We start from the raw sequence: 25,009 nt of genomic DNA on the forward strand, positions 1-25,009 counted from the left end.
GCATCTAACATCGGTTGCAGTTATTATAAAAACAACAACACGGTAATAAAACTTATACAATTTATTAAAATAAAATCATTATAAAAGCTATTGTCGGTTTGTGTTGTCCTCTCCAAGATTGCACGGCCAGGTACAAACATTGATCACTTGAGCTAAAATAGAAATATTTTTAGAGACCAAGAGTTATGCTAGGTTTTAATTCTGTAGTGCTATTCAGAAATCCGGTAATTTCGGAAATTTTATAGTAAGTGACATTTTGTTTTATAACCTATTTAAATTATTTTGTTATTTTTTTTCATAGCACCAGCATTTTATAGGCGATCAGTTTTATGTCTAACATGTCTTCGATATTTGGGTTTGAGACAAGGCCGCGATTTGAATGCACGACCTCAAGGCTCACACGCTTACAATATTAGGCCAAACCCAACACTACTCTGTGATCTATTTATAAATTGAGTAGCTGCTTTGTTCAAACAATGATCATTATTAAAATTATCGTTAATTAGACTAAAGTAAAAAGTGTAAGGACCATTACCTTTTTTCTTTTCTGAATCGGTTTCCTTCAATTGCATTGGATGCTGACCTAACCCCAACTGACCCCGTAAACCCCATAGAAAGACTTCATTAGGAGTCGTATTGACCCCACAATCTTGTTTCGTTTGAAGGCACTTATCTCGTGGTTCCACTGTCTGACAGTGGGTTTCAGATCTCAGGTGACTATAGTTAGTTTGAGTTGAATGTGTTTGACATTTTACAATGTTAGCCTGTAATATAATGAAACCAACATAAAAATACTAACTATAAAACGTATACATTAATAATTATTTTAAGAAATAATACAGCTTTATTTCATAAAGTACAAACACAAATATCTCTTACCCATTGACAGGCTCTTCGCTTCCATTCCCAGAGGTCCCACGTATAATTCTTTTCGATGTAACTGTCTACAGGGTGGGTCTCTGTCTGTATGTCCTTGTCTGACACTTTCGCTGAAAAATATAACGTGAAATAAAATTAAACATTTAATTTTAACTAATTTAAACCAGTATTTTACCAAAAACTTAAGCCCGTGGTCCTGGTTTCTGTATGTTTCCTTGATCGTCTATATAAGAAAAGAATTCTGTGACGATTTTTAGGTCTTGGGATCAAATTTAGAGTCGATACTGAGCACTAAGTCATATTGAATCATACCATTTTACCTGCGTTTCTTTACGATGCTTACTCACACTCACAATGTGAGTAACTACCAATTAAACTCTTATTTCGTAGAATTCTGATAAAATAAAAAAATAGGTTTATTTTGGAACATAAGATCATCAAGGTATCACTTAATCCACGTCATTAAATTCGAACCTAGAACCTGAAAATCTAGAAAAATCATTAACGATCTAGGGCTACTACTAGGGCATAAAACTTACTTTTAGGCTCCACTCTGGTAACTAGTCGATCGACATCCCTCACTTTATGAACAGCGGATGCAATACTCAGCAAATTTATAAGGTGGGGATTATTACGGGCATATTCTAATACTTCGTTTATATATCTGTTGGAATTATATTACGCATTTATTCAAACGATACAATTTAAAACCTCCAAATGCCTACAATCCTGCTAAAAAAATATCATGCAGTAAAGATATGGGAAGGAATGATGTTTCTATATAACCCTACGTCTATATAATAAGTTCGTTAGAGCGTTTCGGGCTATGACGTCATCGCAGTGATTTGTAAGCGCAGATTGTAGATGTCACTACATGCATTTAACCTTATAAAGCACATACAAGATATAACGTAGTAGTAACGTGTTTATTACGGTTACCAATTTATTAAGACGTTTGCGTTTGGAAGCAATGTCACTAAAAAATAACTCAATTCGGTATATTAAGATTGCTGAAAACTGTTTTTATTAAAGTAAGAAAAATATCAACAATATTTAGTTGTGTTTTCAATCGTTTATCACCTGCGTGGATCCCTGCTGAATCTGGCAGCCATTTTGACCGTGCAGAAACCATAACGTCCTCCTTCACATCTAATAAGTCCCAATTTCATATTACTGGGAACTAAAGCGCCAACACTTAGGCATACAGCGCAGAAACCTAAAAACTATAATACATAATGTAAATGTAATGTTTTATTGATTTACGTATAATATTAAAAAGTAAGATTAACCTTTCCAATAAAGTTTAGAGCATACAGTCATTTTAAAGCCGTCTTTTTATAGGGGCTAGACATTTTTTTCTTAGACAACCTTAACACGATTCTACTAATACCCTAAAAAAATTAAATAACGTTAACATGATTGTTGACGTTATTTTTTTTTTTTACAATACGACATACTAGCAGTACTAAGAAGACTCACTTGAACGATAAATAAATTCTTGAAAAATGTTGTATTTCGTCGTAAAATGATAACCTCGTATGTCTACAAAACCAAACATTACAGGAAACAAAAAAGAACAATTTCGTCAATGTTCGTTAAAATATTATCATGTGCTTTTGTCCATAGTTTTGGATGGCATATTTATTAATAATATAAGTCCTTAATTTTTAGATTATGCCACTTAAATGACATAAGAGTCTAGAATAAAAAAAAACTGTTTTTTTTTATTTACGAGATTATCAAAAAAAGGTTTTTTTGTTTGTTTATCATTCTTTACAAGCCATTTTTTAAACTAATAAGTGCTTAAGTGAAGAAATAAATTCTTACTTGTATATGTCTGTCCTTGATGGAGGACATACTATCAGAATAAGCCACATAGTTTTTTATAGAACCCAAAGACAGCCTTTCTTCTACACTAAGCCGGCTAGTTCTATCTTGGTCTGTGACAACAGTTCTCCCTCGGAGCATATTTTGAAGTATGGGGTATGGAAGCTTCATTTGGTCTGAGAATTATATTTTATCTGTTTATTGGAACACAATGGTTTTGTTTGTACTAACTCAGCCTCAATCAAGCAGCTAAATTCATACCAAACTAGTGGCGCGTGAACCTTTGTCTCAGATATATATTTTCTCAATTTTTTTGATATGTTTCAGCCCTCTGTAGGTAGGCTTTCTCACGATGTTTTGCTTTACCGTACGGTCAACTGTTAAATGCGCACATAGAAAGAAACATTGCATTGATGAGCAGGAGGGATTCGAAAGGAAGAGTTCAGGAATAAGTAACACTGAAGTTACTAGGCCATCACTACTTAGCATAATTTTTATTAATTCAGCACGATTATTGATTTTCACTTCCTGGTATTCCGTGTGGTTGTTTTATATGATCACGCAAAAGCTGAATAGTTTTGTCAGTGTGGATTTTTTTTTAGACTACTTTACCTTGTATAACTGCCAGAGCACCCATTAGCCGATTGACAGTTGCCACCAAGTACATAATGTTCTGCATACATCGCCACACTTGCCATACCTTCGAGAATAGCGGCTGGAAGGTTTTTTGTTTTTAGGAAATTTTAAAAGTTTAATTAGTTTAAAATCGATGATTAAGTAATAGGATAAGTAATAGTGTCATACGTGTGGTCTTAAAAAAGACGGAATAGCAAAGATATGAAAGGGAATGCGTACGTAAGTTGGCCACGTAGAAAATGCATGCGAAGCGGTTTACGAGTAAAATATACATGGCAACCGTGGGTGTTGAAATCTGGTTTGGTAGGTCTTGTTGTAGACAGATGGACCAACTCTAGAACATACTAGAGAAGGGACAGGTCAAAACGCATGAACGTGGATAAAGCGAGGGAGGTAGGTATGTCAGGACCGTAGCAAGTGGAGATCCGTTGTCTCCGACGACCATTGGAAAAAAGGAGTGTATGTATAGTTAGTACGCAACGCATAGTTAGTAGCTATGACAGGCCAGACAATGCAGTAACTTTATTTCACAATGTGACACAGTATTAGCACCATAACTGAGCCAAAAGATCAAGCGGCAATGATCTTTTCCATTGTAGACTTAGTCCTCTGAGGTAGAAACCTTTAAGAGAGGCAAAACACGTATTGATTTTACCGAAAACCTTATTAACGGCTCCTAAATTATTAGGTATATACTTACAAATACGGTGACTATGGGCACAGCAGCTTTATACTTGACAGCAGCGTGTAGTTCCTCCAATGCGACCCGGAACCGTTCAACCTGCTGAGAACCACCTTCAACGAGGGTCTCCACATCGTTCAAAAGTTTTCGGATGTATACCTCATATTGCCGATTGAAACATAGCAGTTCGAATATTTGCTTGTAATCTGCCCTTCACGGAATGGAAAAGAAGAATTTCACTTATAAATACATAAATAATATATGATGAACATGGACTTCCAAATATCAAGGCGCAAACAATGTATGGTTAGGTGTAATACAATGTAATAAGAGCAATAAACTGTCAAACCTAAAACTTTTTTCCGGTAGTGGTACTGAGGCCTTCTAAACGGTATAGCTGACGGCAGTATCGCTAAAAGGAACCGATAACGTGTTGATTATGACAAATAAGTGTGTTGATTATGACAAGTAAGAAAAGTGTGTTGGGCTAGAATTTATAAAGTTCAAAGTTTGTAAAACTAATATAAAAAAGATACAAAAACTATAAACACTTACTCTGTAAGCGAGTTTTGAGGTATATCAATGATGACATTGCCAGTCTCATCTTGAATCGAAATGGTATCAGATATTGCTGTGGTGAGCGTGTTAACTCGCTGCATGACGGCGATTAAAGAGTTGGAAAGTGAAGAGAGACATGCTTTACCGGCGTCTACTAAGTTAAATGGCACTGAAACAAATTCAATTTATAGATCAAATATAAAGATCATTATTTCAGCAAAATTTTTAAAGTTTACAAAAATATATTTTGTAAGCATGTCACGGTGAACTGCATTTTGAGTTAGAGTTTGACAAACTATTAAACGCAAACTTCCGCGTAAAGTATTTCGTTTTATGTTACAGGAGGCAAACGGGCAGGATGCTTATCTGATGGTAAGTGATACCGCCGCCCATGGACACTTGCACTGCCAGAATGTGCAAACATTCTGGAAGTGCAAAGTGTAACGCTTTTTTCTTGAAGGACCGTGAGTCGAATTGGTTCGGAGATACTTCAGTGGGCAGCTGGTTACCGCCATATAGCGGTGGTACGCGAAAGAAACGTTCAGTTGTGGAACGACGGACGTCAAGGTGATACACGGATGTTATTTTTTTATTCTTCCTTGACGTCCGATGATGAAACTCAGCTGTGAATGTACAAGAATAAGAAAAACTAAAATGTAAAACTCATTAACAGCAACAACAACATCAACAATTTTGAGATAATATATCCATTATTATAATATTTAAAACTTGCAAATAAAGACTTATTAAAGACTTATATGTTGTATGTATAATAATATTTAATGTTTGAATAAATATAGGTTATATAAAAATAAAGGTTGAATTTTGGGTATCGTTTTTGAGTAAAGCAAAAGATAGGAAGCTCTCTATTTGTTCAAAATGTGAAGACTTTCATGGATAAAATAATATGGAAATAATAAAATTAAGGATTTTATTTTACACAGTCCCACTCATAAACAACTTAAAAAAATTATCATGCTTACAGTCAGGAATGCCTTCACCGCCTTTCTTGCAATCTCTATTAAACAGTCTCACCCCTGATGCCACTTGCATCAGCTCATTGAGTTGCACCAACTTCTCGCTTCGAGGTAACGAGATGAACACCTTAAGATCATCAAGAGAAAATACGCTTTCTAATGCCGCCATGCCTTCTTTTAAGGTCTAAAATTATACATTGTTCAATTACACCGAATCGGCTATAACGCCTTACCTCGGAGACGAGTAATGGAACATGGAAAATATTATAGTGCCTTATATTTTCATAGTTTACATAGTTACGTGGTACAGACGCGTCTGGTAAGATCCTGGATATGATTCAGGTATAAGACTCGGCTCAAAATGTCAAAAAGTGTATTAGATTTTGATACGGGACGAATTTGAGGCTCGTCTCTCAAGAGATCAACTCTGAATGTGAGGAACTAAATATTAATTTGATGAAATTTTTCAAATGGCATATAATCTAATATCAAACACTAGGATTATACCAATGATCAGATACTTATTGTAAGTGTTAAGATCATATCATGCATACACAATATTGTATGTGGTCCAATTATACATTTTCTCTCAGCTAGTATTATAGTAACGCCACTGAAGTCTACGAAACGATGTGTCAAACATGTATGCCATATCGCTTCAAAATAATCTCTTTATAAAAACTTTTACCCCAATATTTCCAGGGTTACCAAGACCACTGGAAAGAATAATATAAATAGACATTTTTCTAAATAGTTTCTTAAACGCGGCATCATCTTCCGGATCGTCGTCCACAATCTCCGCTACCAGAGGTCGTAGGCAATTGTTAATTGAATCCAAATGTTTATCAATCAAACTCTGCAGTTTGTCATAATTTGTTTGCATCGTAAACTGCATTTTTAGCGTGTTTATTGATGTTTCGCATTCTGAAATCATCTCAACATTCAGACATATATATAAATACTATGACGATTATTAAAGTTTTTTAGTTCTGAAATGTAGGCACTAATGTTATCTCTGATCATTTATATAATAATCAATGGGGTTCATCTATGTGAGCTACATAGGTGGCGAAATATATAGTGTGCTGTTAACAACTACAAAAATATTATATTCATTTTTGTGTGCTTTTATTAATTAGATACTCTGTAATCTGTATATCATACTTACTTGTAAGCAAAGAAACGCACTCCGATACGAAAAACTCCAAGTTATTCCGGCTAATGGTTTTCGAAAATAGTTTCCCATACTTCGGGTTAAGAAGTAAAAGATCTATTAAGTATATTACAAATTCTGTATCAACAGATATGTTATTTTGTGCGTGACAATTACGTGCTATTTCATTGGCTATATTTTTTATAATATTTTCGTTACAAGCCATATTTGTAAAATTACATAAAAACTATATATTATACTTTTGATAAGAATTCCGTAACCATGGGAACCATTCAATAGGAATTTGTCATAACTTGGAAACCACAGACATCTTTACACCTGACACCTTATGTAAGATAAATTGTGGAAATAACTACAGTGTAAACTCTTTATAACGTTATCCTTTATAACGATAAACTTCCTATAACGTTGGAGTGAATCCAAGTTGGTTGGTTTGCGTTAAAACTCACATATTGAAACACTCTTTATAGCGATACGCCATTCTTTATTACGAAGAAATGTGTTTATATTTGTAGACAGTAAATATTTAATATCGGTATTATTGTTATGTTATCAGGTAACAAAAGACTTTGAAGCTCCGAAACATCCGAGGCCGGTCTAGCTTTTGTTATCCTTAATTGCCTTGTACACGTGCAGTATGACGCATTGTTTTCTCAGAAATAATGGTCTTCGACCAAGCATACTGGGTACCTATCGTATTATCAGTCGTAAACCTACTTTGAAACTGTTAACATGGCCAGTAAACGGAAAGCGATTAGTGTTGACGAATAATTTGTGTGAAATTCTTACTAATTTGGTTTTTTTTTGTTAACTCCATATAACGATAACTCTCTATAACGACAAAAAATGTTCAGTATACACTGTACTTTAAATAACACACAATTAAGTTTTATATTTTATTGGATAATTCATCCCTCGGCGATATTTATACAACCTTCATTTTAATTTTCATACACTGCATTTCCATATTCAAGTAAAGACTACAAGAACAGAATAACTTGTATGTTTATCTCTGTACATTTTTATTTCAATTTAGAATGTAGAAATGCAGCAATACATTATTTACTTATATTATAATAACCTATATCTCTTGCTGAGAATCGAAGTTAATGATAAGATTTTATTTGTTTTTCGTAGCAATGAAATCTACAGATACATAATATTTGCAATTATTTTATCTATTACCTTTTTATGCAATTATAGTACCAGTTTTGTGATAAGGCCGATAGAAATTTAGAACAAAGTTTTCTATGAAAACCAGATTTTTCAATAAATGTTTCTCGTAATTACGAAATATTTACTTCTCGTATTAATTACTATTGGTAATTTTAAATATTATTTGACAAATTACACAAGGTGTTTGTACAATAATAAAGCTTATATGTTCAAAGGCAAGATCTATTATTTTGTCAAATTTAACTCTATATACTAAGCAATTAAATAAGAATGATTTAACATGATCTAAATTGACAGTAACCCCTTCGATTTTTTGCCGAACATTTTAATTGTTGTTAAATATCTGGTAGACAAAATAGTTTGAATTATACATTAATTTTTCTTAATTTTATGAACACTATCAATTTAAACTGATAATTTATCCAATATGAGTTTGTTTTAGCTTACTCTTAGATATAAATCACCGAATGCTTGGGAGGGATCGCATATATGTCGCAAACAAAAACAATCAATTTTAATTATTTTAGTAAGAAAATAATGAAATAAAATTTCAAAAGGAACAATATAGGAACAAAAATATAAGGATTAGTTTACAATTTAAACATTATCCGAATCTTCCAGTTCTTAATAAATGAATTATGTGTAAGATTTGTGGTATAAACATAATTCTTCAATATATGCTGAAACTAAAATATAAAAATGGTACCTAGAGTACAAATTGCATAATAATGAAAATATCCTATTAATATCTAAGTTTAGATCAAAACCTTGCATGTAATACATAAATTAATGTTTGACAAATAATATGCTATAAAATAAATTTTCTTAGCTGTTTTATGTCAAGCGTGGCTACTCCTATAACTTTTAATAGCAATTATATTTCAGTAACCGCAGTCTAGTGTCATCTAGTGTCGCGACCATGAAAGTCATCATGGATGCGGGATTGCTATAAAAAATTACAGATTACTGATGGAAGTCACAATAAAAGTAACTATTTCCCACACAAGAATGTTAACGAAAGATTGTCAAGCGAGCAAGCAAACTTTGATGGCTTTACCACGGCTCATAGTAGCTACTTAATTAATGGTTAATTAATCTAAGAAATGGGTTTTCAAATATTTCATCATACCGAATGTTCGGAATCGCTTAGTGCCTATAACCTTATAAAGGGCTTCATCGCATATGGCATATTGTTTGTTAGAGGGATCATATAAGTTTTTCTCTTTGATGATGGTCCATACACGTTTCACAACTTCGTGTCGTGGCATCTCTTCCTGCCCCATTAATTCAGCTAAGGCTGGTGATAGTTTGTATGCGCGAGTGTAGCCACTGCCTTTGCCACGTCCGGCCCCTGCTGCAGCCTGCTGAAATAAAATAAAATAATTTTTTATACAAAACTGAACAAATTTTGCCCATCCCACCTGATGTTAAGTGAGATGCTGCCTACATACCAAAGTCTCACTATTTCAGTTGTAAGGGTTTATAGTTAGTTATACACATATTATATACCTATGTAAGAATATATATCTGATAAAGTATACAGAATAAATAAATATAATCTGGTTTATTAAATATATGGTAAAGGAGTACACCCCAATTAACTAATAGCAGACATTGGTGTCCGACTAATATTTAAATTGATTAGGTAAAATATTTTCTCAGGTACCAACATTCAAACAGTGTTTGCTTATATGTTAAATATATGATAGATGTTGTTACTATAAAACTAATTAATTACCTTTTTAGGTTTTTTCTTCACCCAATCACTATCTGAATCTGATCCCTTCCTCTTCTTTCTTTTCTTGGGTGCAGGCTTTTTCTTTTCCTGTAACATAATATTATACATTTTAACTATTTTATGCAAATATTGCTAAGTTGTATTGGTAGAATCCACATTCTGATCTGGTAGGTAAGTAAGAAATTGGCAATTTCAGAGTGCCTTTTGAAAAGTTAGCTTTGGCTTTATTATTGTAGAAGTATATTACAAAAGACTTACATCAGATTCTTCTTCAGCACTATCTGAATTCTCTGAATCCATTTTATTGACATAGTCCATAACATATTGGTCAATCAACTCTTTCTTATCAGTCAGGTCAGTGTCAAATACCTCCTCCAACTTCTGTCTCACTTTCTTGGTTGATGTTTTTGCTAAGTTTGCTTTTTCAAGAATCTCTAAAAAAATTTGGCACATTGTTGAATGAACATAAAAAGTTACTAAAAACTTAAGTAATTAATTAAGTCTATGAGAAAATTACTTTTGTAAATAAAATCCAGGTAATTTAGCAGGCTCAAGAATTACCGATTAACACTACTACATTATGGCGCCCAAAACAAAATTGCTAAGCCTTAAACAACATCATCTTTAAAATTAAATTGAAGTGTAAAAAATACGAATCTGTCGAAATGTTTCAAATAAAAACTGTTTCTTGATCAGATGCGCATCTGAAAATAACCTTTAATTATATAAAGTCTTTGTCATTAATGTGCATTATACGTGGAGCTTCTGATGTTATGATCTACGCGTTGCATAAAAATAAACCACCAGTAGAGAGACCTAAATAGGAAATGTAAAATAAACCTTTTGATACCAAAAAATCCGCATAATAGAACCAAACAACTTTCACATGAAACATTTTTGCTCTGATTTCATAATATCAGAGATATTTAAAATCCCACATATGAAATATTAACTTCTTTTGAACATAAAATGGAAGCCATTACATCGTAAAGGAATTATATTCTAAGACTCAATAAACAGCTACAAAAATGATAAAACCTTACAAAAGAAGACAAAACCTTGTGTAAAAAATAGAACAACTTACTTAAAATTTCTTTTTGGAGGTTTTCGTCAGATACGTCTGCCATTTTCCTAAAATTCCGGCGGCCACAATATGACAAAAAGTAGCCACACAATAATATACCTACGCGCTAGATGCTACACGGCAGCGTCGCGAAATGAAGCAAAGGCGCAGCCGTCAAATGTCGGCGGCATTTTAATAACCAATCAGTGGAAAGCATTTTTCCTACAAAGATGCGTTTCATTTTGTAAAAAACCGAAATAATGAGGAGCACTAATTACGTGGTAGATAAAAATTTAAATTAATAAAAAAAATCTTAAACCTAAGTGTTGTACAAAAAAGTACATATGATTTAGAAGGATCTTTTAATAATGTCTAAATGATTTTTGGATAAAAATGTTTTTGATAAACGAATAACAAACATATTTATGAACGCATTAATTGTTCGACCCAAGTCAATTGCCTAAAAGTTATTCAAACTTCAAAGTTTATTTGTCAAAACCATGTGTTTACAATTTATATTTTCAAAGGCTGGAAATCTTTTTGTGCCTCAATTTCACCAGACATTTCTCCATCGGAAGTTTGGCAAAATATTCGGAGATTCAGATCTGCCTTTAAACCACCTAGATCTCATTTTATGGATAGCAGTACAGTTGATTTGTTTCTAGACAAATTAGCTCCACCATATGTGCCATTTATAGATAATATTTCTTTTCACTCACAGCCTTCGTTCCTCTCCCAGCACAGAAGTAGTGATTCACTCATTTCGTTTAGCCTTTCAGAACTCAAAGGGGTTCTTTCAAAACTTAGGGACTCAGCCCCAGGTTGTGATGGAATTCCATATTCTTTTCTTCAAAACCTAAATGACTCCAGCCTTTCTTATTTTCTCAGTTTAATTAATTCAATTTTAACATCAGGTAATATTCCTCCATCATGGAAAATCCACGAAGTTATCCTAATACATAAGCCTAACAAACCGATTAATGATCCATCATCATACAGACCAATTGCATTAGCTTCAGTTATATCCAAAATTTCTGAACATTTAGTTAAAAATAGGTTAGAATGGTTTATTGAGAGTAACGGGTTATTATCTCCAAACCAGTTTGGATTTAGGAAAGGCAGGGGTACTATGGATAGTCTCAGTATATTTATGACAGACTTAAGATTGGCATTTTCATACAACAAGCCTGTGATAGCAGCATTCTTAGATGTGTCTGCAGCCTATGATAATGTCAACCTTATAATTCTGAAACAAAAAATGATTAATTTGAATATCCCACAAATTTTTATAAGTTTCATAATAAATCTTCTCTCTGGTAGAATGCTTAAAGTAATGTCAGAAGATTCCTACCAATCCCGTATTGCCTGGAAAGGTTTACCACAGGGATCAGTTTTGAGTCCCTTACTTTACAATATATATTCTCATGATCTGGAAGCCTCCCTTAAGGGTAAAGTTAACTCACTCCAATATGCAGATGATTTACTCTTATATATCTCAGGTAATTCTATTGACAACATATCTGATACTATGACATATTCCCTTCAGTTGCTAAAAGTCTGGCTGGACAATAACTCTCTAAGCCTTTCAGTTCATAAAAGTATAATAGTCTTATTTTCACGTATGAGACTTCCTCCATCAGTAACTGTATTTTATAATAATATTAGAGTTCCTGTTAAAAGTGAAGCAACATTTCTTGGGGTAATTTTAGACTCGAAACTTACAGGAAGCTCTCATTGCAAATATATAAGTGCCAAATGTGAGAAGATCCTAAATATACTGCGTTGTCTCTCTGGAGTTTGGTGGGGAGCCCACCCTTTCTCTTTAAAGCTTCTATATAATGCACTAATAAGGAGTATTTTAGACTATGGAACATTTATACTTGAACCCTGTAGTGCAGTAGCTCTCCATAAGTTAAACATTATCCAGTCTAAGGCTCTGAGAATAATTACTGGGGCTATGAGATCGAGCCCTATTAACGCTTTGCAGGTCGAATGTTCTGAAGCTCCCCTGCACCTCAGACGACAATTTCTTTGTGACAGGTTCCTGTTTAGGGCATTACAAGTCTATAATCATCCTCTTTATTCTAAGTTACGGTCTCTGTTGGAATGTATGAATTACCCGTACTGGGCTCATAAATCGCCGCCATGCCTTATTATTAGTCTCCAAAAATACTTAGCTCTTCAAGCTCCAACACACAGATCACAATTCCTTCCTATATTTTGTGTTAACTATGATGCATTAACATTAGATCCTACTATTTTGTTTGACTTCGGTATAAGTAAACAAGATCTTTCTGCAAATGCCAAATTTACTGATATTATTGACAGTGACAGCCAATGGAAACATTACCATTTAATTTTTTGTGATGCTTCCAAACCCGGTCCCGAGGAGTGTGTGGGAATTGGCGTTTTCCATCAACAGTTTGACATTGTACAGAAAATAAAATTACCTCCAGAGACTTCAGTATTTACTGGAGAATGCTTTGGTCTGCTGAGGTCTCTGGAGTACATTTTAATAATGAAGCTTAAAAAGTCAATAATTTTAACTGACGCTAAAAGTGTCCTCCAAGCGTTGAAAAGATTTCCTTTTAGCCGTAATATAAATAATCACCCAGTAATTATTGCATGTCGCGATTTATTATATCAATGCTTCATCAAAAAGTACACTGTATCTTTTGCTTGGATTCCGGGTCACTCAGGTATCTTTGGCAATACCAAGGCTGATAGGCTTGCCAAAGCTGCGGTCAATGACGGAGACCTGGTTCCATACAAAAATTTTTCTTGTGATTTAACTCTCCTTCCTAAATCCCAGTTAATAAAATCTTGGATAAACATTTGGCGTTCTTCAAGTCAGACGAAAGGACGGTATTACAACATGATTCAGGGGGATATACCTCCTAAACCATGGTTTTCTACTTTGACGCTTGGTAAAGATATTACTTCGACCCTTATACGTATGAGGCTGGGCCATGCATGCATACCCTTGCATTTGGCAAGGCTTAACCTTTTGCCTGACGACACATGTGAGTGTGGCAATGACGTTGGGGATTTTAACCATATATTTTTTGCCTGTAATAGACATGACCGTTCCGCTTTTATATCCTCGCTTTTATCCATAAATATTCCTTTTCCTACTTCTATTTCTGTCCTTTTATCTAATATAAATATTGATGTATATAAAATTTTAGCTAGTTTCATTTTTCATAACAATATAAAATTATAACCTATGTTTTATGTATATACGTACTTATAAAAAAATTTATCTGATCCTTTTCCAAATTCCGTACTAATTTCCTATCCAATAAACCTAATAATGCACTTCCTAACTTTTGTACATGGCTGACGCACAAACCGTGCAGGCCAAGAAAGGGGGAAAAAAAAAAAAAAAAAAAAAAATTTATATTTTATTTTCGAACTTCTGAGTTCTGTAACCTTAAACTGAGCGTTTTAAGTTAAGTTTTTAACCCTACTTTGTTTTACTGTTACATTTATCTTATAAATAATGGCCAAAGTTAAAAACAAACGCAATGCTGGCTTAGCGGATAAGGTCCATAAAAAGAAATCAGAAGGGGTTAAAAAGAAGTTAAATCCATTTGAAGTACATATAAATAAAGAAAAACTTAAAGTATTAGGAAAGAAATCTAAACATGATCGTGGTTTACCAGGCGTTTCACGTGCTAAAGCTATCCAAAAGGTGAGTACTTTGCTTGTCTTTTCTGTTATCTAAATAACATTAAAAATGTATTATTCAATACAATACCATGAAAAATACCGGCTTCGTTTATAATATAAAAATTAACCAAAATTCAACGTTTGTGTAGCGCAAAGAAACAATAGGAACAGAAATGAAACTGTTAAACAAGACAAATACTTTTATTGACCGTCGTATCGGTGAAAAAAGTAACAATCTCTCTGCTGAAGATCGCATGATTGCAAGATTTGCAGCAGAAAGAGCAAAGCAACACAACAAAAAAAGTATTTATAACTTAGCTGATGATGAGATACTTACACACAGGTATTCCAATTCAAATTTATTATATTTTTTAAAAGGACATTATTTGTTTCAGTATACTCCATATAATTCTATTACCTTCAGTAAAATGCCTATTTATAACTGCTTTCATTTTTGCTCTAGCTACATTTAAATTCCAGCTGTATGTCCAACTAGGGTTTACACTTATTTATAAATAGTATAATGATTATATGTAACTGATTTATGTTATAGGGGACAAACATTAGAGCAAATTGAGAAGTTTGATGACCCACGATCTGATGATGAAGATGAAGACAAGCCTTTTGGTGGTTTGGATGGTTAGTTATCCTTGTATACAAAAGTAAATATAAGTAAATATTTTCTTTTGACTGATTGTTGTTAGCTTAGTTTAAAATTACTTTTTTAAGTTTGATTAAGATAAGTTAATAAAACACAACTTTTTCAGATGACTTTGTATCAGAAGGCCATTTTGGTGGTGGCATTCTCTCAAAAACAGAATCAAAAGATGGGGCTAAATCACATAAAGATTTAATAGAACAACTTATAGCTGAATCAAAAAAACGCAAGGCTGAGAAACAAAAAGAAAAAGAACAAACATTGGATTTGACTGAGAAATTAGATAGTGAATGGAAAGATTTGCAGCCAGTTGTGTTTAAGAAGCAGAGTGAATCCTTGATTGATAAGCTCTTGGCTGATGCTGAAAAAGGACAGGATTATGATAAAATGATGAGAGAGCTTAAGTTTGATAGGAGAGGGACAGTGAGTAACAGATCTTTATAGACTACATAGTGGCATCATTCAAAGAAAATTCATAATAGGTGTCTGGCTGATAAATAATATCTAAACCATTTTTTTATATAATCACTTAGATCTTTAACAAAATATTCTTATCATTTTAACTTATATAAGAAACTTGTCATGTAATAACATTAGATAATATTAAATAATTTATGTAGCTATATTATATAAACCTAACATTAGAACTTAATGTTGTTACAGCCATCAGATGCATTAAAAAGCACAGAAAAGCAGCAAGAAGAAGAGAGGAAGAAATTAGAAGAGATGGAGAAACAAAGACAACAGAGGATGATGCCTGAACAAGAAATGTCTAAAACCACCAAACCCACAACTAAACATAGGTTAGGACTGTTATGTGTGTACCACATATTTATACATTTATTTATTTAAAAAAGACATTGCATAACATCTACATTTTTAGGTCTGCGGATGACTTGGATGACAACTTTGCATATGACGACGAGAAAGAGATAATGCTGGCATATGACAAGGATGGCAAACCATTATTACCCGACCATATATTAAAAGATTACAATGGTGATTATAATTGAAATCATTATTTACATTTAAAGCAGATTATTAATTAAGAAATCTATAAAGATTTATTAGATAAAGACGGTAACGAGGCTATGATAATACTGTGATACTCTAATATACAATATGTTTGAATACTCCGTGGAACTAAAAACTAATACCTAAGATATTCAATCATATAATAACTAAAAACAAAGATAACAACACTTTTTACCCAATAAATATTTTACAGTGCCTAATGCAAAGAAGAAATTTGATGATGGCGTATCTGACACATCTTCAGAGGAAGATGACGAAAGTAATGACGAATCGGGCAGCGATAATGAAGTAAATGGTAAACCTGACAGCGAAGATAATGATGAAGCTGAAGAAAAAATTAAAGAAAGCAAAGAAATAGACGAAAATAGCAATAATGGGAGTGACTTAAAAGTGTTTGAAAGTGATGGCGATGATGACAAAAGCGACCCTAATAGTGAAGAAAATGAGAAACTTGATATTTCCAGTGAAAATAATCGTAAACGCAAAATATCGCATAGTGAAATAATACCTAAAAAAATTAAAACAATAAGCGAGAGTAGTGATGAGATTCTTGAAAATCATATGAATGAGAATAATGAGAATATCAGGAAGGAAAATGTAAAATGTGATACAAACGATGAAAGTGAAAGCGATGATGATGATGAGAGTGGTGATGATGAAAATAATGAAGCTGCAGATGTTACGGGGAGTGATAGTGATGAGAAGGAAGAAATGGATGTGGAAGAAGAACTTGGTTCTATCTTTGATGTGAAATCGGCTGAAGGGGATAAATTGAGGGTATGTTTTTTAATTTTAGATGTTTATGGATGAAGTTACAAATTTCTTAATTTATATTGCATGCGATAAAGAATAGAAAGTCTTTATCATTGATTAACATTGAGAAAAGTTTTACATCTCTAAGTTACTTTTTTTACTTTTCAGGAAATATTAACGGGTAAAACGCCTTCTCAGCAATCAACCGCGTTATCTAAATTAATACAAAGTTACGACCCTAGTTTATCGCCAAACAACAAAGAAATATTAAGTAGACTATTTGCGCATCTATTACAATATGTTCACGACATATTTACGGATTTGAACGATGAGGGTGATATTATCAAAGCATTTTTAATTTTTGATAAAGTTGCACCATATTTTTATGACCTAATTCACATTAATAAAGTATCCACTAAGAAATTTATAGTAGAGTTACTCAAAGAAAAACACGATCAATTCAAACGTAACCCTAAAAAAGTGCCGGATTTAAATACATTGATATTTTTTAAATTAGTCTCCTTGCTTTACCCCACTTCCGATTTTCGCCATCCGGTCACAACTCCATCTTTAATATTTATGACTGAAATTATGAGTTTATCTCGGTTTAAAGACGCATATTCTGTTTCTAGGGGACTTTTTATTCTGACAATGATTTTGGAATATACAGTACTATCGAAACGTTTCGTACCGTCGGCATTAAATTTTTTAAGGGGGATATTTTATTTGTCCGCGAATACGTCAGTTATCAATCCAGTGCAAGTCGTTCCACCGTTCCGGTTACATAAAGATGGTAAAGTTTTAAATTTAGAACAAGATTATTCCAAAATGGAAGTTGATGTCAAAATGTCGGCAAAGGATTTTGTGTGTGAAATTGACGAGGCCTTTAAAATAAAATGTTTATATAACTCAGTTTTGATGTTAAGGGAATTTTTCGATCATTATATAGAGATCGACGCGTTAAAGGCGTTATTTGAACCACACATGCAGTTATTAGGCCTGATAGATTTAGAATGGTATCCGAAAAAGATTGTTTCTAAAGTGACAAAAGTTCTTCAACATATGAAGGACAGTCTAGAAACGAAAACTTACGCGTTAATAACGAGAGAAAAAGTAAGGCCAAAAGCTTTACGCTTATATGAACCAGATATCCAGGAAGTGTAAGTATATATTCGTTAAGTTTTACTGACGCACGTAGAACCTTTAAAAAAATATGCTATCTCTTTCTATCGCTATTTTGGAATTAAGAGAAAATCAATAATATATCCATGTAATATAATACAAATTAATAAAAGACCATATTTGCCTTAGTAGGCTTATTAAGTGTTCCTAATGGGAATTTGAGATAATATATATTCGTCTGTTTAATTAAAAGGAGTTAAATGATTTTAAACCTGTACGAATTATAGACATAGCGTATAATAAAGGTTACGTTTGGTTTAGTTTCATAACTTTAAGAGCTAACTCATTTACAGACTATAAAAATCTAAAATTTTCAGTTTTACTGGTAGTAAATTATCAAAACTATCTCGTGAGGCCTCAGAAAGAAAGCGACTACAGGGCAAATATAAAAAGGAGATGAAGGGCGCGCTAAGAGAAATAAGAAGAGACAAGGCCTATATCGCGTCTGTCAAGATACGGCAAAAGATACAGAGGTATTTATAGTTTTTGTGATCTATCTTAGTATGCAGTAATTAGTCATCTAACATGTACAAATTTTATTTTTATTTTTCAATAAAATACTCTAAATATATATTTTGAATGAACGTTAGAAATATGTAAAAAAATTGAACTTTTTTTTATAATGGGGCCTAGATATGTTTTAGTAATTTATTTAGCATGTAGCAAGAACGCTTGCCCTATCTAGAAGCTATGAGTATATGCACACATATATATTAAATCACGGGGTTTTCTTATTCCAGCGACAATGTAAGAAAAGAGAAGGTAAAACAGATCTATAAGGACGCGTCTATACAACAAGGAGAATTAAATAAGTTGAAACGAGGAAAATGATTTGTTAATAAAGGTGTATCGAAATTAAATTTTCTCGTATTGTCTTTAATTTACATAAAGTTTTTTATGCCGATTCAGTTATTTGGCCAGTCTTGATTAAGTTTGGTCTTTTATCTTAAGTCATAGTACACTCTGTTCCATAACACTCAAAGCCCCTATGTTAGATGTAAGAGTTCATCTGAGGATATAAAAAATCGAATTTTCTATCAATAAAACAAATTTAATAAAATCAACTTTAAATACCTGTCAGCTGAATAGGAAAAATATTCACAATGTATATATCTTGTCCCTTCTAGAATATGTAATATTAGGATTTAAATCGGAAATAATCGTTTAGATAGGTCTTAGTAAAATTTGTGGACAAACATAAACACAAAATTTAACACATGTGAATGATACGTTATAAAATGGTCAAGTATAATACAATTCCAACACTATTACACTCACAGATCAAACAGAATAACCAATCCTTTTGATATGTCGGTTAAACATTTCATAGTAGTTTCATTTCACATAATTCTTGATAAAAAGAAGCAAATTATAAGAAAAGTCAATGTAAAGAAATATTTTATTAAAATAATTTGTATTTCCCATAATAATATGATAACAATGAGTAAATATGGTTCTAAATAGTAGACAATGTGTACATATAAAATGTGTTTACAAAAATTATTCTTAAAATTAGTTGGTATTCTAGTAAACTTTTACGTAAAACTATAATATATAATGATATATTATAGTTTTATAATATAATGATAAAAATCTGTGCAGCTGGCTATTTATGTGACCCATTATCTTTAGTTATCTTTATTGGGGATTTTAGGAACATTCTCATTCAATTTCCATATTGTGTAGTTCAGACATGATGCAAAGGTGAGCCAGCAAAGATATGGTGCCATAAAGTACAAGGTTTTTTTGTTAACATTGAAGAAGCTGATTGTACAAGCACCTGCAGCTACATCTAGAGCTATAATGTGTAAGAAAGCCTGAAAAGTTAAATAGGATTAAGCAATATGTGAATATTCTCACTCAGGTCTCCTGTTACAGAGACCAGTCTCTCACATACACTTTCAAATGTTATCATCTTAGCTTTAATCATTGTAACCTTGTATGTATATGTGAGAGAAGAAATAAAGATAATTATTATTATATAAAGATTATTATTATTATTTATATATTGTAAAAAGAAAATGTGATATTTTTTAATTTCTACTCTAGAATTTCATTAGAATATTTTTTTAAATTTATAACAAAATAAACATTGACACAGAAAACAGAGACCATTATACAGACAAATTACATGAAGGTTCTTTATTTTTTAATATTATTCGTCAACAAAAAGATTAACAATTAACTCATTAATTATTTTTGATGTATAATTTTAATAAATAAAATGTTTTTTAAACAATTAGACGAAGCAAACGAGCTTATTGGAAGCCCAAAATGGGCTAACATCGCACCTCATTGACACCTATAAAATTATTATAACTATTTACTAAATATTTTATATTACCAATCCAATTTTATGATATTTGAAGAACACTGGTGACCATGTCCAATTAAATAACAACTGTGTACCAAACAGACTGAGTGGTACTAAAGCATCATCTGTAAAATTAATAATAGTTAGCTATAGCTAACCTAGGTATACCTATTAAAGATTTAAGTTTTGTGGTGTGCACAATGTTTTGAGATTAGATAGATGTCAGATAATTTAGATAATCTTCAAATTTACCTTTAAATCCCCCACAGTCTTCATAAACCAAGTATGAAGCATATCCCATGCCTGTGTATAAAACTGTCCAAGCTGGGCCAAACACCCATTTTGGTGGATTCCAAGAAGGTTTCTTCAAATGGTCATACCATGCTTTGCCTGCAGGGCTGCGAACTTCACCAGCCATTGTAAGGGCACTTAACCACCCACCAACATTTGGTAATGCCAAAGCACCAATAAGCTTCCAGTTTACCATTTTAATATTAAATGAAATAATAAGTGTTAAAACTTACAGATGTATAATGAAATGAAGCAGCTACAAAGAATAGGTATATATGGTGATAACAATCAATGATAATAAATTTCTAGACTTATCTAACCCACTTGTTAAATAATCCTTATATAGATAAACTATGATACTATGGCGAAAAATTTTTAATTAAATTAATACAATTTTCTGGCTCGTAAATTGGCAAGTTGATACTTTTGTAGTAATTTTTTGGATTTTTCATTACGCATAACTTTTCCAGTATCCAGCCGTTAATTTGTAAGTTTTTAAAGGTCCCGTCTTGGACCTTGGTTACGATCACTGGCTAAAGAATTATATTATGTGTAGTCGAATTTGTAAATGTTTAAAGAATTAATTGTTTTGTGTTCCTTCTTTTTAATATAGGTATTAGCCATTAGGTACTAAGTCTACACTGTAAGGAAAATATATTCATTAATAATTAACCTAATAAAAAATAAAAATAATTTTATATCTGTGGTTGAAAGAAATAAAAAAAATATGTTTACTTCTAGTTTATCTGTGGTTTCTTAATTTGCTGAGTCAGAATATTCATATATTGCCGAGTCTTTACTCTTTTCTTTTAGAAGGTCAGAAGTTCAGGGGGACTCAGGGGCCTTCAGATATGTATGAAAATTTGTCAAATCCAACTGAACGAACAATGCTCCTATTTATTACTGGAAAATAAGTTCAGTAATAGAACTTTATACATTATAATGATTAACGAATGTATTTTTTTAATGCTTACTTAATATAAATACATTACAAAAACTGAAACGATCTTATTTTATATCTACTAGACTAGATAAAGAATAGACAGCTGACTTGCAGATGACATTGATACGCTTTGTTGCACTGACATTTTGTTTGCATTATTTAAAACTTGAAGTTTTATATTAATTGCATTCAGAAAATTGTGATTTTACTTTTATTGTTCAAACTTCAAAGCGAATTACTTCTCTGTTTCCAATAAGCTTATTGGAGACTGGAAAGTTGAAATCGTGAGAATAAAAGTTTCCCTATTTGTGTTTCATCATAAACATTTATTTTGAATTATTTTCTAGTTGCCGGTGACTAACGGTGCATATAAGGTACGTAAATGAACAATTATTCCATAATTGTAATAGGTAAAACGCTTACGACATATTAAGTTAGTATGTCACGAGTTTGCCTGCTTTAAAAATAAATCTTACATCATCGCCTTAAAACGTAAAATTATTGTGAGTATAAATTACCATAATTTGCACTTAGAATTTAGGAAATACTGTGGTACGTATTAACTCGTTAAAAATTTCTACATAACTGGCTGTAATTGGTGGAATTATAAATTAACAAAATTATAATCATCATATCTCAATTAATTTTGCCATTTGCTGATTAGATTAATTAAAGTGTTATTGTGTTAATAGACATTTTAAAATACATTTTTATTAATAATGGATTTTTTGCAACCATATATTGAAAATCCAAGGTAATGTTTTCAAAATAATGTATTTCCATTCTAAAGTATCTTACTAATAAAAATAAGATTCATTATAATAAATATAGTAAAATATTATGATTATAACTTAAATAAATTCCCACTTTTCGATTTAAGCAAATTATTGTGCAACATAGCTAATATCTTTTTAAGGTGTTATTTTTATTTTTACTAGTATATCCTCAAATGAACTTTAAATGACCTCTAAATGACTTTATTCAAATGTGCATTGGACTTTGTTAATTACTATTGTAATAATAAAAACAGAAGTAAGATTAAAAATTCCATTCTATATAAAATATCACTATTCATATAGACAGAGGGCGTAAATATGTGAATGATTACCTTTTTCCCCCATTTCTAGTCCTGCGCGGATTGTGCGTAATCCATGTCTAATTACTTAAAAATGTTTTATGTTCTAATATAATTTATGTGTGTGTGTTAGTGTGTAAAATTTGTGATGTCATATTTTCTTATTTAATTTTATGTATATGCATGATACTTGCGTTTTAAACACTTATAAATAATTAAATAACCAATTTAAGCAAAAATGTAATATGAGTAATGTACTTATGAGAAACAGACTTAGTTTTAATAATTTTTTATTTCATAATCTTCACTTTCTACTAACAGTTTGTTACATGACAATTACAGTGACACATTGAAAATGGCAAATTGGGCAGCTTTTGGCTCCATTATTCTTCCAAATGTAGGAGGTTGGGCAAATGGGATCTTCTTTGCGGGACAAATTCGAAAGGAAGATAAATCCTGGTATGATGAACTCAAGAAGCCTTCTTGGAATCCACCGAAATGGGTATTTGGACCCACATGGACAGTACTTTACAGTGGAATGGGATATGCTTCATATTTGGTTTATGAAGAGTGTGGAGGTTTTACTGGTGAGAATTATTTAATTAAAATAATTGTTTTTGCCGTTATCAATAAAACAATTTATTGTTGTAATTAAAAGTTGTTTATTTAATAGTAATGCAAGTTATAATAATAATTGTTCACCTAAAATGGTTTTACAGAGAGATTTAACATAATCAATCATACTGTTACTATATATAACATTAGATAAGATAGGTTTCATCAATCACTTTAGTGTCATCAGGTAGAGAGGAATATTTTTTTAATTCTTTCAGAGGATGCAGTTTTGCCACTGACTTTATATGGAGGACAACTATTACTTAACTGGGCTTGGACACCCATATTCTTTGGTCTCAAGGACTTCAAATTGGTAAGTTTCTGCACAAAATAAATTATGAACCAATTTGATATTAAATATCTGAAACTTTTTAAATATGGTTTTTACTGTGGTTTAATGTTCTTTAAACAAACATTCTTATTTATGTTCTCTCTTTTAGGCATTCATAGAGATTTCGGTCCTTGGTGGAGCGGCAGTGGCAACTACAGCTGCTTTTGCTAAAGTGAACAAGACAGCTGGTGCCCTATTGGTACCCTACTTGGCTTGGCTGGCATACGCCAGTACATTGAGCTACTACATTTGGAAGAATAACCCTAAAGCGATCAAGGATGAGAAGGCCCAGTAGATGTAAGTTTTAAAAATACATAGTTACAACAAACAAAATGATTGATAAAATATAAAAATCTTGAGTGAATCATCAAAAAAAAATACTTCTATTAATTGATAAACAATTTTTGTGTGCATTAGGGAACTGTAATTCATTGTCGGCATTGCTGTCAAAATTATAAAATTGATAATAATTTCGATAGCATAATATGTTACTACATAATACTCATGTATTACTGCTTTGTTACAATTTAACAATCTTTTTCACTTATAAGATTAATTAATTTAATTTTAGTTTTTTTTCAGGTAAACTTGTTGTCATAGTCTAAGAGTCAATATCACAAACATTCTTCATAAGGAAACAAGCTTGACTGACTTTATCTTAATTTTGTAAGTGCACATTATGTCAGCAGAAGTACATCTTTTGAAAATAATATTCAAACTGGATAAGGCTTTTTTATACTACATTTTCGATCATTCGCAATAATTACCTAAAATCATTTGATATCTATTTAAAATAGGTATTGTTTAATATCGGAACTGAAAAACCTATTGGCTATACATAATTGCCATACCTTATGCGCTTAAATAAACCAGAAATAAATTCATAAATAAACTTCGTAAAACTGCATATAATGTACTTACTTATATTTCTGTATTTTTCACTAGTCTCAAAAATCAAAGGTTGTTAAATGTTATTTTAAGTTAAGCTATTTTAAAGTCATGGACTTCTGTCTTCTTGGTTATTTGAAAATCAGTTATTATGAATGTTAAAAAATAAAAACACCTTTAGTATTTAAGCATAAAGTATTGTTATTCCACAATTTTGCATTTTTACGCATTCCGCGTCTCATAGACTAAGACTTTAACTTTTAATATTACGTTTTCTTTTCGAATGTATTTATTAATGTTAGATAATAAATATTATATAATCAAGTCATTTGTGTTTTTAAACCCAAATACACATCTAATATATCGATTTATATCACAAATAAATAATTGACTAGAAACTCGTAGCCAGAATTACGAAACAGTGAGTACCATGGCTCTTCCGTTTGCTAGTATCCCAGTCCAAAAAAGTTTCATAAGATCGTTAAGGCTCCTCATATAAATTGATTAAGTCGTTCTTGAGCCACCAAAAACAGTTCTCCAGA

The 25,009-nt window shown here is 31.8% G+C and overlaps 5 protein-coding genes across 10 annotated transcripts; 2 read left to right on the forward strand and 3 right to left on the reverse strand.

Moving 5' to 3' along the window:
* Positions 1-81: 81 nt before the first annotated feature.
* LOC110992068 (cilia- and flagella-associated protein 206) lies at positions 82-6,940 on the reverse strand. The gene is made up of 12 exons (XM_045633821.1): positions 6,728-6,940; positions 6,248-6,483; positions 5,566-5,743; positions 4,580-4,751; positions 4,043-4,235; positions 3,319-3,421; positions 2,707-2,882; positions 1,960-2,102; positions 1,419-1,543; positions 880-989; positions 536-764; positions 82-152 (listed from the first exon to the last, which is right to left on the reverse strand). Exons 1-12 carry the CDS (start codon positions 6,936-6,938, stop codon positions 88-90), a joined length of 1,941 nt encoding a protein of 646 aa, XP_045489777.1. The 5' UTR covers positions 6,939-6,940; the 3' UTR covers positions 82-87.
* A 677-nt stretch (positions 6,941-7,617) lies between these two features.
* LOC111004283 (upstream activation factor subunit spp27) lies at positions 7,618-10,881 on the reverse strand. Of its 2 annotated transcripts, none has more exons than XM_022275378.2 (4): positions 10,732-10,881; positions 9,906-10,081; positions 9,648-9,734; positions 7,618-9,270 (listed from the first exon to the last, which is right to left on the reverse strand). In XM_022275378.2, exons 1-4 carry the CDS (start codon positions 10,772-10,774, stop codon positions 9,001-9,003), a joined length of 576 nt encoding a protein of 191 aa, XP_022131070.1. In that variant the 5' UTR covers positions 10,775-10,881; the 3' UTR covers positions 7,618-9,000. The 2 variants fall into 2 exon arrangements, with proteins under 2 accessions (XP_022131070.1, XP_022130992.1); XM_022275300.2 differs by having other exon boundaries at positions 7,618-9,273.
* A 3,229-nt stretch (positions 10,882-14,110) lies between these two features.
* LOC111003699 (nucleolar protein 14 homolog) lies at positions 14,111-18,870 on the forward strand. Its single transcript, XM_022274393.2, has 10 exons — positions 14,111-14,404; positions 14,532-14,725; positions 14,936-15,021; positions 15,150-15,463; positions 15,704-15,843; positions 15,924-16,039; positions 16,269-16,852; positions 16,997-17,988; positions 18,328-18,483; positions 18,751-18,870. The coding sequence occupies exons 1-10, from the start codon at positions 14,213-14,215 to the stop codon at positions 18,839-18,841; spliced, it is 2,865 nt and encodes a 954-aa protein (XP_022130085.2). The 5' UTR covers positions 14,111-14,212; the 3' UTR covers positions 18,842-18,870.
* A 524-nt stretch (positions 18,871-19,394) lies between these two features.
* LOC110993499 (translocator protein-like) lies at positions 19,395-21,219 on the reverse strand. The gene is made up of 3 exons (XM_022260187.2): positions 20,577-21,219; positions 20,355-20,449; positions 19,395-19,827 (listed from the first exon to the last, which is right to left on the reverse strand). Exons 1-3 carry the CDS (start codon positions 20,809-20,811, stop codon positions 19,639-19,641), a joined length of 519 nt encoding a protein of 172 aa, XP_022115879.1. The 5' UTR covers positions 20,812-21,219; the 3' UTR covers positions 19,395-19,638.
* Positions 21,220-21,730: 511 nt separating this feature from the next.
* LOC111004214 (translocator protein) lies at positions 21,731-24,791 on the forward strand. 5 transcript variants are annotated; one of them, XM_022258177.2, is made up of 5 exons: positions 21,731-21,932; positions 22,976-23,220; positions 23,467-23,561; positions 23,689-23,876; positions 24,162-24,791. In XM_022258177.2, the coding sequence occupies exons 2-4, from the start codon at positions 22,989-22,991 to the stop codon at positions 23,872-23,874; spliced, it is 513 nt and encodes a 170-aa protein (XP_022113869.1). In that variant the 5' UTR covers positions 21,731-21,932; positions 22,976-22,988; the 3' UTR covers positions 23,875-23,876; positions 24,162-24,791. The 5 variants fall into 5 exon arrangements, with proteins under 5 accessions (XP_022113869.1, XP_045490314.1, XP_022114667.1 ...); XM_045634358.1 differs by lacking the exon at positions 21,731-21,932 and adding an exon at positions 22,040-22,061; XM_022258975.2 differs by lacking the exon at positions 21,731-21,932 and adding an exon at positions 22,087-22,110.
* The last annotated feature ends 218 nt before the right edge of the window (positions 24,792-25,009 follow it).

The sequence above is a fragment of the Pieris rapae genome, chromosome 2 (assembly GCF_905147795.1).
Source record: "Pieris rapae chromosome 2, ilPieRapa1.1, whole genome shotgun sequence".
NCBI classification, from domain to species: domain Eukaryota; kingdom Metazoa; phylum Arthropoda; class Insecta; order Lepidoptera; family Pieridae; genus Pieris; species Pieris rapae.

Excerpts from the sequence above, each read along its gene's own strand:
- LOC110992068 (XM_045633821.1), bottom strand. The coding sequence starts at position 6,938 with ATGGCTTGTAACGAAAATATTATAAAAAATATAGCCAATGAAATAGCA. Across the intron at positions 4,236-4,579 it reads CCTCAAAACTCGCTTACAGA|GGCAGATTACAAGCAAATAT; the intron begins GTAAGTGTTTAT and ends CATTCCGTGAAG. Across the intron at positions 2,883-3,318 it reads TGCTCTGGCAGTTATACAAG|ACCAAATGAAGCTTCCATAC; the intron begins GTAAAGTAGTCT and ends TATAATTCTCAG.
- LOC111004283 (XM_022275300.2), bottom strand. The coding sequence starts at position 10,774 with ATGGCAGACGTATCTGACGAAAACCTCCAAAAAGAAATTTTAA. Across the intron at positions 10,082-10,731 it reads CCTCCAAAAAGAAATTTTAA|AGATTCTTGAAAAAGCAAAC; the intron begins GTAAGTTGTTCT and ends AAATTTTTTTAG. Across the intron at positions 9,735-9,905 it reads GTGCTGAAGAAGAATCTGAT|GAAAAGAAAAAGCCTGCACC; the intron begins GTAAGTCTTTTG and ends ATTATGTTACAG.
- LOC111003699 (XM_022274393.2), top strand. The coding sequence starts at position 14,213 with ATGGCCAAAGTTAAAAACAAACGCAATGCTGGCTTAGCGGATAAGGTC. Across the intron at positions 15,844-15,923 it reads AAACCCACAACTAAACATAG|GTCTGCGGATGACTTGGATG; the intron begins GTTAGGACTGTT and ends CTACATTTTTAG. Across the intron at positions 16,040-16,268 it reads TATATTAAAAGATTACAATG|TGCCTAATGCAAAGAAGAAA; the intron begins GTGATTATAATT and ends AATATTTTACAG.
- LOC110993499 (XM_022260187.2), bottom strand. The coding sequence starts at position 20,811 with ATGGTAAACTGGAAGCTTATTGGTGCTTTGGCATTACCAAATGTTGGT. Across the intron at positions 20,450-20,576 it reads AGACTGTGGGGGATTTAAAG|ATGATGCTTTAGTACCACTC; the intron begins GTAAATTTGAAG and ends TTAATTTTACAG. Across the intron at positions 19,828-20,354 it reads AATATCATAAAATTGGATTG|GCTTTCTTACACATTATAGC; the intron begins GTAATATAAAAT and ends TTAACTTTTCAG.
- LOC111004214 (XM_045634357.1), top strand. The coding sequence starts at position 22,278 with ATGGATTTTTTGCAACCATATATTGAAAATCCAAG. Across the intron at positions 23,221-23,466 it reads AGAGTGTGGAGGTTTTACTG|AGGATGCAGTTTTGCCACTG; the intron begins GTGAGAATTATT and ends TAATTCTTTCAG. Across the intron at positions 23,562-23,688 it reads GTCTCAAGGACTTCAAATTG|GCATTCATAGAGATTTCGGT; the intron begins GTAAGTTTCTGC and ends TCTCTCTTTTAG.